This window comes from Monodon monoceros, unplaced genomic scaffold (genome assembly GCF_005190385.1).
Source record: "Monodon monoceros isolate NGI ecotype Baffin Bay Population unplaced genomic scaffold, NGI_Narwhal_1 Super_Scaffold_1, whole genome shotgun sequence".
NCBI classification, from domain to species: Eukaryota; Metazoa; Chordata; class Mammalia; order Artiodactyla; family Monodontidae; genus Monodon; species Monodon monoceros.
Genome location: NW_021703765.1, coordinates 15823987 through 15837094, shown reverse-complemented (window position 1 = coordinate 15837094; position 13108 = coordinate 15823987). Strand labels below are relative to the sequence as shown.

At 49.1% G+C, this 13108-nt stretch overlaps 1 protein-coding gene across 1 annotated transcript in view; it reads right to left on the bottom strand.

Moving 5' to 3' along the window:
* Positions 1-232: 232 nt before the first annotated feature.
* Positions 233-13108, bottom strand: part of ALPK2 (alpha kinase 2) — an 87704-nt gene continuing 74828 nt past the window's right edge. The window contains exon 9 of the mRNA XM_029218741.1: positions 233-1012. Coding sequence (XP_029074574.1) covers positions 796-1012 — 217 coding nt within the window. The 3' untranslated portion in view covers positions 233-795. The remainder of the gene's footprint in view (positions 1013-13108) is intronic.

Genomic DNA, 13108 nt, shown 5'->3' with positions numbered 1-13108 from the left:
AATCCTACATGGGGCAGCCCTAGGTTTAGGGAGCTTGGATTTAGAGAGCAAAGTAGGAAGTGGATCACACTGGAAGTAGTGCTTTTAAGAATGGGGGAAAACACAGATGCAAATATTCTGTGCTCCGGGAGACGTATTAGGAAATTACTAATCCTGGAGGAATGTGAAATAGGGCACAAATTCTAAAGAAAAGTGTCTGTGCTAATACATGCATCTTACACTTTTTGTCTAAAGATGAATTTAATTAAACAGAACATTCTAACCAGATATGTGAGTAATGATGGGAAGTGGCCTGACGTTTCGGAAGCCCCCCTCCAGCTACAATAGCATAATCGACTCTAGTGCGACAGATAGACCCAATGACGGAATTCACGTTTTCTGTTGATATAGTAGCTGGATGTCCAGAAATTCTGAGGTTAGGAATGGCGGTAGGGAAGATTGGGGCTGTGGACAGACCCTGCTCAGGACCAAGTCCGTAACGAGACAGCCACGTGCAAACACACAAACAGACGCATAATGTGAGGTTGGTACAAAGGCTAACGGTACAGATAAAGATGGACTTCTTTGAGACTGACAATGGATTCAGTCTCTCCATAAGCCTGCTCACAAATCCTGCTCCAAAATCATCTCAGTGAAGACAGCAGGTGACAGCTTTGGAAGCAGCTCGGAGTACAGGCAGCTGGGAATAAGGATTGTCAGCTCTCTGCAGGCTATGTGTTCCCTCCAGGGTGTTTTCAAATTTCTACCCACAAGGCTGTGTGCTGCCAGCCGGTGACCGTTAGTTAACAGGAGATGTTAGGTTTTCTTTCCTGCTGGGGTCCCAGATGCCGTCTTCCTCACGGTTGTGCAGTTTGGCTGAATACTGCTTTTCCCAATGCTTGGCTTCTTCTGTTTCTGGCTGCTGTTTTGAAGCGACTTCAGCCCCAGCATTTTACAATACTTGTTACACTGGTGTAGCGCTTTAAACTGATCAATGAAGGTCATGGAACAGTTGCCTTTAAATCCTTTGTACCTGTGGGTTTGGGTGGAGGGAAACAATTTTTTTTTTTTTTTTAAACAGGACCCTTCACCAACATTCAAAGAAACGTTTCAGCGGGGAAACTAATGGTGTGTGAAAATATATTTATTCCTACTTTAGGCAAGAATGACCAAATGGTTGACATAACTACTGATAGAAGAAACAAAACCTGTGGATTGAAGTAAAGGCAAAGACCAACTGGCATGAAGTAAAGACCAAAGATTATGATCAGACAAATGTTCTAGGGGTTGACAGTTCTGCTATGTCAGCATTTTATAGCTTTTTTTTTTTTTTAGTCATAGTGACTAGTGCTGGACCATCTCCATAAAAATTAGAAGATCTCTTGGTGATCTGAAAGCCATCCCATCCCATCCAGAGGTTCTGAATAAAGAAATCTAGAACTTTGGGGCTGGAAGAAGTTGAGTCTAGACCCTTCCACTTATCATTGAAGGAGTTTAGGCTGAGAGGCCTGTGCGGCCAGCCTAAGACAGCAAAGCAAGCGGGTGTGAGAGAAGAGACCAGGGTGCAGCCCTCTGAGTCTCCCTCCTACAGAAGGGCTCTCTCCTGTGACAGTGCATCCTCTCCTCAGGAGGAGAAGAATCTGGGCCTTTGTCTCTGGTAGGCTCCTGGAGGGACCCTGCTGACCTGCCTGGAGTGGTCTCGGGCTGTTCCTTTGGGTTGGGACATTTCATATTCAAATCGTCAATGGCTGTGTTTTCACCTCTCGATCGATCATGGGAGGTAAGTGTCTTCCTGAATGGACAAGTCCCCATGCCCCCAAATCTCCAAAATCCAGCAAGAGAGCTGGTGAAGGGTTGCTGAGAGGATGACGATGAGGAAATGCACACAAACCACCTAGATCAGCGCACGACGTACAGTGGATGACGTTCAATTAATGCTGGCCAGGCTGTATTACAGTTGTCAAGGTTATAATTGGTGCAGCCGGTAGGGGCTTCCTGTGGAAGGGATGCTGAAGCTGAGATCGAAGGATATGGGATTTGCCTGGTAAAGAGGATACGCAGGGGTGTGGATGGCATATGAGACCATCGACATAATTTTCAGGGCCCAGTGCAAAACGAAAACATGGGTTCCTTGGGCAATAATTATTAAGACTTTCAAGATGACAACAGCAGAACATGCATTAAACGAAGCCCAGGCCCGTCTGAGTGTGGGGCCTTATGTGACCACACAGCCTGCCTGCCTAGGAAACTGGTCCTGCTGGGTGTGAGTGAGTTCTCCTGCATTTGATTAACAGGGCCAAACGCTAATTGGCAAAAGGAAGTCTGCAATGCTGGCATTGCGCTGAATCTGTAGCTAACGTGATTCAAGAAATTGGGCCTCCTTCATTTGCTGGTAGAAACCATAAAGGCCAACAGACCTGGCTTGAATAAACTGGGACTTGTGCGCTTTTCCCTAGGAAACCCAAGCTGGGTTTTAGGCTGTTAAGGGCCTGAAAGATTTCTTTCATCTCTGAAGCCAAAGCATCAGTGAGCAGCTCCATCCTGACGTGTTTGTTACAAATCCAGCCTGCCTTTTCCTCCTCCTTGAAGGGAAACGGCTCTTCCCCCTCTCCCTGGGAGCCCACAGTACGTTTTCTTGGGAAAAACGACTCCGTTTTTAAAAGCCAAACTCCCTCGTTGAAGAAAAAGTCAGCCCAAGACAGGTGTTGACTCTAGCAGGGTAGAAAGAAATGCCACTGCCAATCATGTCATCTTTACATTTCTATCTTCTTCTGTAGGAGGTCATGAGAAAGGCTAAAATAGCCTGACTGCATTTCCTTGTTGCCTGAGCACGCCCCAGAGGGATGCGAGGCCACTTGGACCTGTGATTGTCAGATGGAATGGAAAGCCTAATCCCATCCTCCTGCCAGGGAGGCCCCACTTGTCTCACACCGATTCCTGAGCTTCTCAAACTAGGATGATCAAAGGCAGCCTCCCTACAGAAGCACATTGGAAACTAGTCAAGGTCATCTGTCTAAAGCTGCCTTGAGGCTTGTAAACATTCAGACAACACCTAGTCTCAGCAGAGGAGAATCACTAGTTGCACTGCAACCTCCCAGAAAATTTGCTAATTGCTTCTTAAGCCCAGCCTGGCGGCCAAGTGTATAATGCTGCGTAACAAATGGTCCCTTACATAATGGTTCCCACCTTCTGAAATGGGAATGGCTGAGTTTGGGACAAAGGAGCAGGACTTCTGGGCAGCCCAGCAGGGTGGAGCCCAGATCTCTTCCTAGGAATCTAGCACCTTCTTTAGACTCCTCCGGGAAAGCCAGAGTAGGCAGCAGAGACTGGGGCCGATTTTACTACAGAAGGCCGCACACAGATAGGGCAAGGCCCTAGAGTGAAGGCAGCTTTGCTCAGTCAAGGAGCCCCTGACTCAGCCCCTGGCTTCCTTCAAGCCCCAGCTCGAGTGCATTTCTGTGGAGCCTCCCCACTCTCACACCATGAGAAGAAATCTCTCCAGCATCTTCCCTGTATCCTTGTGAGAACTACATCCACTTCTCAGAATTCAGGGTATGCCTTCCCGTGCACAGACTGATCTCCCCCAGGACACTACTTTATGTCCAGAATACCTGTCTAGGGAGGCTTTTCAATAAAGGCCAAGGGAAGAAATGAATGCATGCCAGCCCCATCCTCAGAGCTGCCTCATCTCGGCCCAGGGCATCTCCAGATCACACTGCTAAACTTCCTTTTCTCTCTCCGTCTAATTTTGGACTCTCAAATGGGCCTCCCAGGCAATATGGAACATCCCTCCCCAGCTATCTCAGGTGTAGACTATTTTTGCTACCTAGCATCTGCAGAATTAAAAATCTTTCTCCTTTCTCAATTTGGTCTCTGTCTCAGCCAGGGCTGCTGGGCTTCTATTTGACCTCTTATTCTCTCAAACTCACAGCCATTGCTGCTGCCTGGGAAGAAAACAGGGCAACATCGTTTGTGTTCCTAGATCAGTTAACCCAGAGTTTTTCCAAAGGACACAAGTTCAATTACACCAAGTGCTCGTACACCCAAGAAATGAAAAATCCAGGCTCTCCTGCTTGTGGTCCACCTTGCATGCCACGTGTGCCATCTGCCACCCTCAGAATTGGAGGGGACCACAAATTTGAAGCATCATGACATCTCTCCAGCAAGGTCCCCATTGCAGACACTCGCCATTGTTGTTCTTGTTGGATGAATGTATTGGGTCGAATAGTGTCTCCCCCAAAAGTCATGTCCTTCCCAGAACCTCAGAATGTGGCCTTATTTGGAAATAGTGTCATTGCAGATGTCATTAAGATGAGGTCATACTGGAGTAGAGCGGGCCCTTAATCCAATAAGGGCATCTTACTGGTGTCTGTGTAAGAAGAAGAGAGGATATAGACACACAGGGAGAATAGCACGTGACAACAGAGGCAGAGATGGGAGCCGTAATCTACAAGTCAAGGAACGTTGAGGATGGCAACAACCTCTGGAACGTAGGAGAGAGGAGGGGACACATTCTCCCTCAGAGCCTCCAGGAGACACCGACCCTGCTGCCTGACTCTGGACTTTCAGCCTCCAGAACTGGGGAAGGACACATTTCTATTGTTTTAAGCTACCCGGTTTTGTGATCATTCATTTTGGAAGCCCAAGGAATCTAATACAATGGGAGAAAATAAGCTTGTATTTGAGAACTTTCTCACACATTTCCATTTTTAGAAACCTTAGTTCTATTGAATTTTATTAACGGAACCTTTGTACCCTTATCCTCAAATTAGTATAATTTTCTAGCCCATCGCTTTAAATTATCCATCTTCTCTCACAATCTCCAAGCATGGAACAATACATTTGTTCTACTGAACGTCATCCAGCAGAGTGTTTTCGTAAATACCTTGCCCCTTGGATGGGAGTGGGGCCTACACGTCATGCAGGGGCCTTTTGCCAAAGTGCTGGCTTGAAGTGAGTAGGTCCGGGGTGGGGTCTGAGGTGCTGCATTTCTAACCAGCTCTGAACCCATGCTGATGCAGGGGCCCCCCCTTGGAGTAGCAAGGAGATGACTAAAGTGTGAATGATCTCACATCATCCTTCTTTGACTTCAGAAACCTCTTTAAATCGGAAAATGGATCTCTTTCCTTCTTGACGTTTGTGTCATACAACTTTGTAAAATCACACTGTCACAATCCACTTCAGGAGGAGCTAGGGGGCTATTTTTACATCCTGCCTTCGCTCCACACAGATTTATTCAGCTTTTCACCATTTGGTATTATGTTGGCTGCGGGTCTGTCATAAATGGCTTTTATTATGGTGAGATATGTTCCCTCTATACCCACGTTTTTCTGCATCTATGGAGACGATCATGTGGGTTTTGTCTTTTCTTTTGTTGATGTGGTGTATCACACTGATTGATTTGCGTATGTTGAACCATCCTTGTGACCCTGGAATGAATCCAACTTGATCATGGTATATGGTCCTTTTCTTTTTTAAAGGTCCTTTTTATGTGTTGTTGGATTCTGTTGGCTAATATTTTGTTGAGGATTACACAGATTTATTCAACATGTGTTGGAAACCGTGCTAGGCTGACTTCTTGCTTAAAAGCGAGTCCCCTTGGGCTTCCCTGGTGGCGCAGTGGTTGAGAGTCCGCCTGGCGATGCAGGGGACACGGGTTCGTGCCCCGGTCTGGGAAGATCCCACGTGCCGCGGAGCGGCTGGGCCCGTGAGCCATGGCCGCTGAGCCTGCGCGTCCGGAGCCTGTGCTCCGCAACGGGAGAGGCCACAGCAGTGAGAGGCCCGCGTACCGCAAAAAAAAAACAAAACCGAGTCCTCTTTCCTCTCTTGCTGACAATGGATGGCACAGCCTTTCGGACTCATACGAAAACCACCACTTGACAGCAATGGTCGGCTTCTCCCTCAGCTTAGCACAGATTCCCTGTGCAATTTACTGCCTCCGAACACGCCCAGAGAGGGGAGGGGGTGGAGCAAAGCTGCAGAAAACTCCCACCTCTGGCTGCGTGGAAGAAATCAAGGTTCTTGTCTGGCTTAATAAAGGACTCGTTTAAAGAAAACTCAGTGAGACAAGAAAAACCTATAGAGAATCCCCACACATTGGTAACCCTTTTAGAAGCAAGCCAGAAACTATTTATAACAGAGGTTTTAGTCTGAGATGTTTTCTAAAGAAAATTTTAATTTATGAGGAACGGCTAGAAGGACTTGGAATTTAGGTTGAGGATGGCGGGGAGGAATTGAAAGAAACCCCCTAGTTTGGGGAGGGGGTGTGCGTGTGCCGTGTCTGGGTGCAAAATAAAGCCAGGGCTGAATTTAGGAACAGGTAGAATCGATTGTCACCTATGTGGAAAAGAAAGGGCGCTAAGGGAGCTGCCCGCTCTGGAACCATCTAGTAATTCCTGCCATTCCATCAATATCTCCATTTCCTCATGTTTGTTCATTCATTTCTTCATTCACTGGGCACCAGCTGTATGGCAGACATCGTAAGGGGATTAAAAAGGATTAATAATGTACGTGGCTCTTTTCCAGAAAGCTGGCATCTTGCAGGGGAAACAGACACGTAAACAAATAATTACATTATGCTGTGTAAAGGGCTCCAGTAACCCAGGGATGTGATTTTTTCCCCACTGCCTGGTGGGTTCTAAGGATGTTTCATGGAGGAATAATGGCTCTGGGAATATCTGGCAGGGGTAACAGCATGGACAAAAGTTCAGAGGATGTTCTGAGCAGACCAGGCGTCCTGAGGAGAGATGAGGCCGGAGGCCGTTTGTGGAAGGTTCATAAGCCATGCTGTCATTTCTCTTGTGGGTACTCAGGATTTCCCAAAATACGTTCCAAGGAACAAGAGCCCCATAAGATGCTTTGAAAAAAATAATAATTCTGTGTTGTAAATACTGTGAAAAATGCTATATAATCGCTCTCCTTGCCCCCTTGGGGTTCAAAATACACACCGGCTCTTGAAAGACCCTGTGAAGTCTCACACGGAGGAAACCTCCTACACTTATTCAAGCCAGGTCTCCTAGATTATTTGACAACAGCCATCTTGTTTTCACACGACCACTTTGCAAGCTGCTACCGTAAGAGTCACTGGGCCTTCTGGGGGGGACGATGTACCGTAATCAAATCCATTGCCCAGAGAAGTTGTATTCTGCTCCCGTCTCCAAGCTGACCTTGGAGGTCCCCTCTAGACAGGGGACCTCAGCCCCCAAACACCATGGGAAGCCCAGTCCAGCCAACACCACCCACCCTGGCCTCCCCCAAACACCATGGGAACCCCGGTCCAGCCAGCACCACCCACCCTGGCCTCCCCATCGCCAGAGCCTCCTGGTGGCCGTCTTTGCTTCTCGCCTTGTCTGGGGCGCATGCCATGGCCACCCCGGCTGTAAGTCAGATCACGGTCACACAACGGCTCAGAAGGCTTCACCTCCCTTAGAACAAAGCCTGGCTCCTTCGCATGGCTGCCAGCCTCTCTGTCCTTCTCGAGGCCGCCACAGCCCCTGCCCTCAGGCCTCCATTAAGCAAGAGCCACAGTGCCTCCATGGAAACAAGCCCTGGCACTTTCTTTCCTGACATCCACCCAGGCTGGGAGAAAGCCGGAGGGCAGCGGCACGCCCACGGTCTGGTTCTCGGCTTCTGCTAGCAAGGCCATTCCAGCAGCCCTGCACACTTGCCAGCCTTCTGCTCTGACGCCTTCGGAAGGCGCCCCAAACCCAGGGGGCCCTCTGTGATGTGAGCCCTAGGACGAGGGAGCAGAGAGGGGCCCCAGGGGAGAAGAGGGGGCCCCAGATGTCTACTATGGGTCCGTTCTTGAGGCCGGGAGGCCCGTCCCCGTGGCTGTGCGGGAAGCATGCGGTCCTCGCCTTATATCTGAAATGGAATCTGAAGCTGGGACCCAAGAGAGCCAAGGAGGGGAGACGGGGGACAAGACAGCCATGAAACAGGCAGTCTGAGACTGAGCTGCTGTCCCGGGCCACAGAGCTCCGACCCCCAAAGCCCCATCCTCATTCCACCTGCATATGGGGAGCCCCTTCAGGGCCACAGGGCCCGGAAGGTAAGGCGAGAGCATCAGCCTCGTCAGAAGAGCACCTGCTCCGACGTCCAGGGTGCGGGGAGGGTGGCGTGGAGGCCACCCTGGACAAGCCCTGAAACCCTCAGGCAGGGGCCTCTCCTCTGAAACGGACTCTATTCAGCCCCACAGTCTGTACCCCTATGGGCTCCTTCTCTTCGGCCTTTTTAGCCACACACACAAACCCCCCATGCCTTTTTCTAGTGGCATCTCCCTCTTCAATCCCTGTAACCTGGAGCCCCACCACTGCACTTTGTGTAGACCTTCCTGAAGGCACTGTAGCTTTTTTCCAGACAATTCTGCCTTCACCCAGCCCTACCCTCTCAGGCGCTCGTCCTCCTGCTGTCTACCAGCCTGTCCTGCAGGGGGCGGTCTCGAGTCCATCAATCTTTCGAGATCTTCTTTCAGTTCAGACTTGTCTCTGAATCTGGAAGACAAATGACTAGGGGCCTGGCTGTGTCCCTCTGGTTCTGGGCATGGACCGGACAGGGGGGTAAATAGTGAGTAGTGCTGGGGAAGTGGGAGGAAGCCCATGGCTCCAACTCCAGTCACTTCAACAGAACTGTCTTTTGTGAGACTTTGGACAGGAGGCCAAGAGACTGCCATGCTATTCCCGCTCTGTGGACAGGCTGGGTCCTGGCTGACTCTTGGGCCCAGGAGACTCTGAACACACACTAGGAGCGTTGCCAGTAGTGCCAGCCTCGCCAAAATTGTGAAGGGAATAAAGTGTTCCCATCACGGGCCTCCACATCTCCTTGATGGCAAAGACTGGCCAAATAAACCAGCCACTGACCAAGCAGCTCTGCTACATAATGGCTTGATCGGATTTAAATGAGATGCAGGCTGCCTTCCAGGGTAGGTGACAGCAGTGGCAGAATGGGAAGGCAGGTATTTGGGGTGTGAACGTGCCTTTATTAGGTCTCTTAGGCCTGTGAGACTGGTCCCCTAAAGCCTGGTGTTGGTGAGACAGCTAGAACATCCGGGATCTACAGCGACACGGGCCTGCTGTGCAAAGCACTGAAAGGATGTCAGGAAATTCTGTTCCAAATCCCTTTGTTTCCTGCCCTCCTGGAAGATTCATGCATTGCATTAAATAGTCGCCCAGAGTCACCACACACACACACACACACACAGCACACGCCCCCGTGTGCACACAGGCACATCCCCGAGCCTATTCTCAGGGTGTGTTTCTTGAATATTAGATCCCATTTCCTTCCACCCACAGGTATGTTTCGGCCCTTCCTCTCCAGGCAGGGTGGTGTCTCGGGATGGTGCCTGGGATAAGCATCCCAGGTGGCTGCCGCCGCTCTGTCTGTTCATAGCACACAGGGCTCCATGGTGGGCTGCTCTTGGCATGGATGGCTGATCCTTTTTCTGGAACTCAGCTGACTGAATGTGGGAGGCTGTGTTAATTTTTCCTGTTTCATGGCTCATAGGCCATCACGCTGATGCCAGGAGAGCCTGCTTTCTTGAGGCAGTTGTCCTCACTGTGCGTCTGCCTTGATATTTGGGCCCTATCACCTCACATTTGCCGCTCAGTAAGAACAAGCCATTCGTGATTCTCTCCGGGGTCTCCTGAATTTGGTTTCCACGTCAGGGATGCCTGACACATGCCATGTATCCTATGCATGATTGTTCTTTCTTCCAAAGGTAGAGCCACGATGCTGGCTGGCAGCCTGGTGGCCACAGGGAGGGGTTCCTCTGTGGTTATTCATATCGATCCTATTTTTGGTTCAATGCTTACAGACTGGGAAGAAATCTGCTCAGGGTACTTTTCTTTGTTTTTCACCAACATGAAGTGGGCTTTTTGGGGGAGAGATTACAGAAGACAAAAGCGTTGGCTCTGGTGCCCTCTGGTGGCTGAATCGCAATATCACCATCTCCCCAGAAACTCAACTGCTGGCTGGGGACAGGTGTGTGTGTTTGCAGGATCCACTGTGACATGTGCAGCTCTGCTCCCCAACAAGTGTTGGTATACACTGATTTTAGTTTGATTAGGTTAAATTTCCAAGTCTTCGGGTATGGAATTAGTCATTTTTTCCTCCTCTCCCTTCAGAGAACTCTAAATGCTCAAGCGATTTCAAATCAGAAATATGTTCGACAGTGTCGTTAGTATCTTGGGTCTGCCTAGAAAATGTATTATTCGATGTTGAAGCAATCCTATTTGCCACACTTTGTAACATGAAGTTTTGGTACGCAACACTGCTGAAGGATTGTAGGTATTGGGGTACAGGTGATTGGGATACAGCATTCTTTTTTTTTTTTTTTTTTTTTTTTTTTTTGCGGTACGCGGGCCTCTCACTGTTGTGGCCTCTCCAGTTGCAGAGCACAAGCTCCGGACGCACAGGCTCAGCGGCCATGGCTCACGGGCCCAGCCGCTCCGCGGCATGTGGAATCTTCCCGGACCGGGGCACGAACCCATGTCCCCTGCATCGGCAGGCGGACTCTCAACCACTGCGCCACCAGGGAAGCCCTGGGATACAGCATTCTTATCGCTGGCTCACAGGACAATATGCCATGCTTCAGTTTTAAGGCTCATACCACCAGGTAAAGTTGCATTAAAATGAATAAGTCATGATGGTCCCCTATTTTCTTTTATAAGATTATAAATAGTTTACCTTTTAAATAGTATTATGACTTCACTAAACAAGAGAACAAGCCAGGTCCCATTTACTGGGGCGTCCGCAGTCAAACATAGGGCTCAGGTTGAGTCACAGGGAATATTTTCTTTAGATGAAAATAAGTGGCTCCTCTTCCTGAAGAAGATCCTGACCACTGCCAGCCAAAAAGGGTGGACCCTAAATTTGGGAGATTTTCTTCTTTCTGGTTTAAATTTATTATCATCATTGTTAATAATTATTAAAGTAAGTCATACCTGCCTCCTCACTGTTTCTCCTGTCCATACCTGGTGTTCTTTTTCATGCGATTAAAAGAACACGTGTAATGCTGCCTACATGGAGCGCTGCTTCTTAGGACGGGGGCACCCGTTCCCTAGGCTTCCGGAGAGCGGGCCACTCTCCCTCTCCAGCACGGATGAAGGACGCCTGCGCAGGCTGCTCGCTAAGAATTAAGAGAAGGTGCTCAGTGCTCAACCACCAATCTCCTCTCCTGCTGTCTGGAAACCCTGTGGCATCTGCCAGGCTCCCCAGTCTTTCCTTCCCCTGCTCGAGGTTGCTTCCTACCTGGACTTCTTTGCCTGTCTGTCAGCTGCCTTTGCACTTGAACCCTTTGCAAGTCTCTCCCAGTGCCTGGTCTCCATTCTGCAGCTTTGACTTTCACTCGAGTTTCTTCAGTGGCACCCCGCCTCCTGTCCCTCGGGGCCCCGTACCCCATGTAGGGCTGCGCCTGTAAGCAGGCTGCCGCCTTTCCCGGCACCTCTGCTCCTCATGTGGCAAATAAGAAGGCGGGATGGACCCAGCCCCCAGGGGCCTCCGAAGACATCTCCCAGACCCCGCCCCTTGTCCTCTGGTCAGAGAAGCTTCCCCTTTTATCAGTTTTTGGAGGAAAAAGAAAAAAATGTGACTTCAAATAAAAGTTTTTTAAAAACACAATGGACAAGATGATCTAATACTCCTAATATCTAATCTTTCTCAGACACTTCAGAATTTCCTTCTCTCCCATCCCCTCCTTGGGAGGGAGGCAGTAAGTAACACTTAATAGACAACATTGTGCACTGGCCTCCAGCTACCAGCTCTAATGGGTGCTGGGCAGCTGTCCCAGGCCAGATAAGTCACATTAAAGCTGAGAACAAAACCAAAGGGATTGGATTTCTTTTTTAAATTAGGAGGAGAAAAAATATGGTCTGGGTTCCTGGAAGCCGTTAAGATGCTTTTAAAAGATATCTTAAATCATCACTCTTATGCTTGCCTTAGTTTTTGAAACTTCTTGGGCAGGTTTCTGCTTTGTTTTGGTAGACAGTTGTTCCAAATAATGGTATGGAATTTGCCTACCCGGGGGGTCAGGCTGGGGCATGGGTTGCGGGGAAGGTATTTATGAAGCATGTACTGAGCTTCAGGGACTGGATGCAGATGAACTGGGGGAATCTTTTTTTTTTTTTTTTTTTTGCGGTACGCGGGCCTCTCACTGTTGTGGCCTCTCCCATCGCGGAGCACAGGCTCCGGACGCGCAGGCTCAGTGGCCATGGCTCACGGGTCTAGCCGCTCCATGGCATGTGGGATCTTCCTGCACCGGGGCACGAACCTGTGTCCCCTGCATCAGCAGGCGGACTCTCAACCACTGCGCCACCAGGGAAGCCCGAACTGGGGGAATCTTCAAGACAACCCCATGTCCCCATTCTGTAGATCAGTGGCTTTGAGAATGTCAGGTCTCATGTCCACAGAGCTGGTAAGATAAGAACCCAGCATTCAAACCAGGTCTGGATGAGGCCTGAATTTTTAATGTTCTGCAAATATGGAGCCTGTAAAGGAAAGCTTTAACTTGGGAATTTTTTCTGGGGTCCAGGAAAAGTCCTTCGTAAATAGGGGTACCATATATTTTCTCAATGGGGAAACTTATCCAGGACAAATGAGTAACTAGACAGGACGCTAGGATGGCAGGCATGAAATAGTACTGTCCTGGGCAAATCAGGCTGTACTGTCACCCTTTTCATCACATGGGCCAAATTCCTATGACACCAAGAAGAAAGGCTACCACTAGAAGAATCAGAAGTGGCAGGACCAAGAACTGAACCCAAGTCTTCTTCTAAAAGCCCTGTTCTCCTCACTACATCATACTCCCCTCCTGATGTGCTCTCTTCACAAGCCCAAGGCCATGACCCAGTTCCCTGACCCATATGACAGGCTCCGGTCAACAAGGGGGATGGAGTGTGGAGATAGGAAAATACAATTCTGTGTTGGAACTGAGCAGATTTTGAGAAGGAAAATATGCCAACTGCATCTTAGTTCTAAAACCAAATTAGAAGCTTTTGCGTAGTTGGTGAGAACTTCATGAATCAGACTTATTGATCTGCAGGTTAAAAGAGAGTGGTCCCCTTTCCACTTTTTTCAAATCCCTCTACTTTTCTCCATCCTCCATACACTGATTGAAAATTAGTGTACTTGTTAAAGC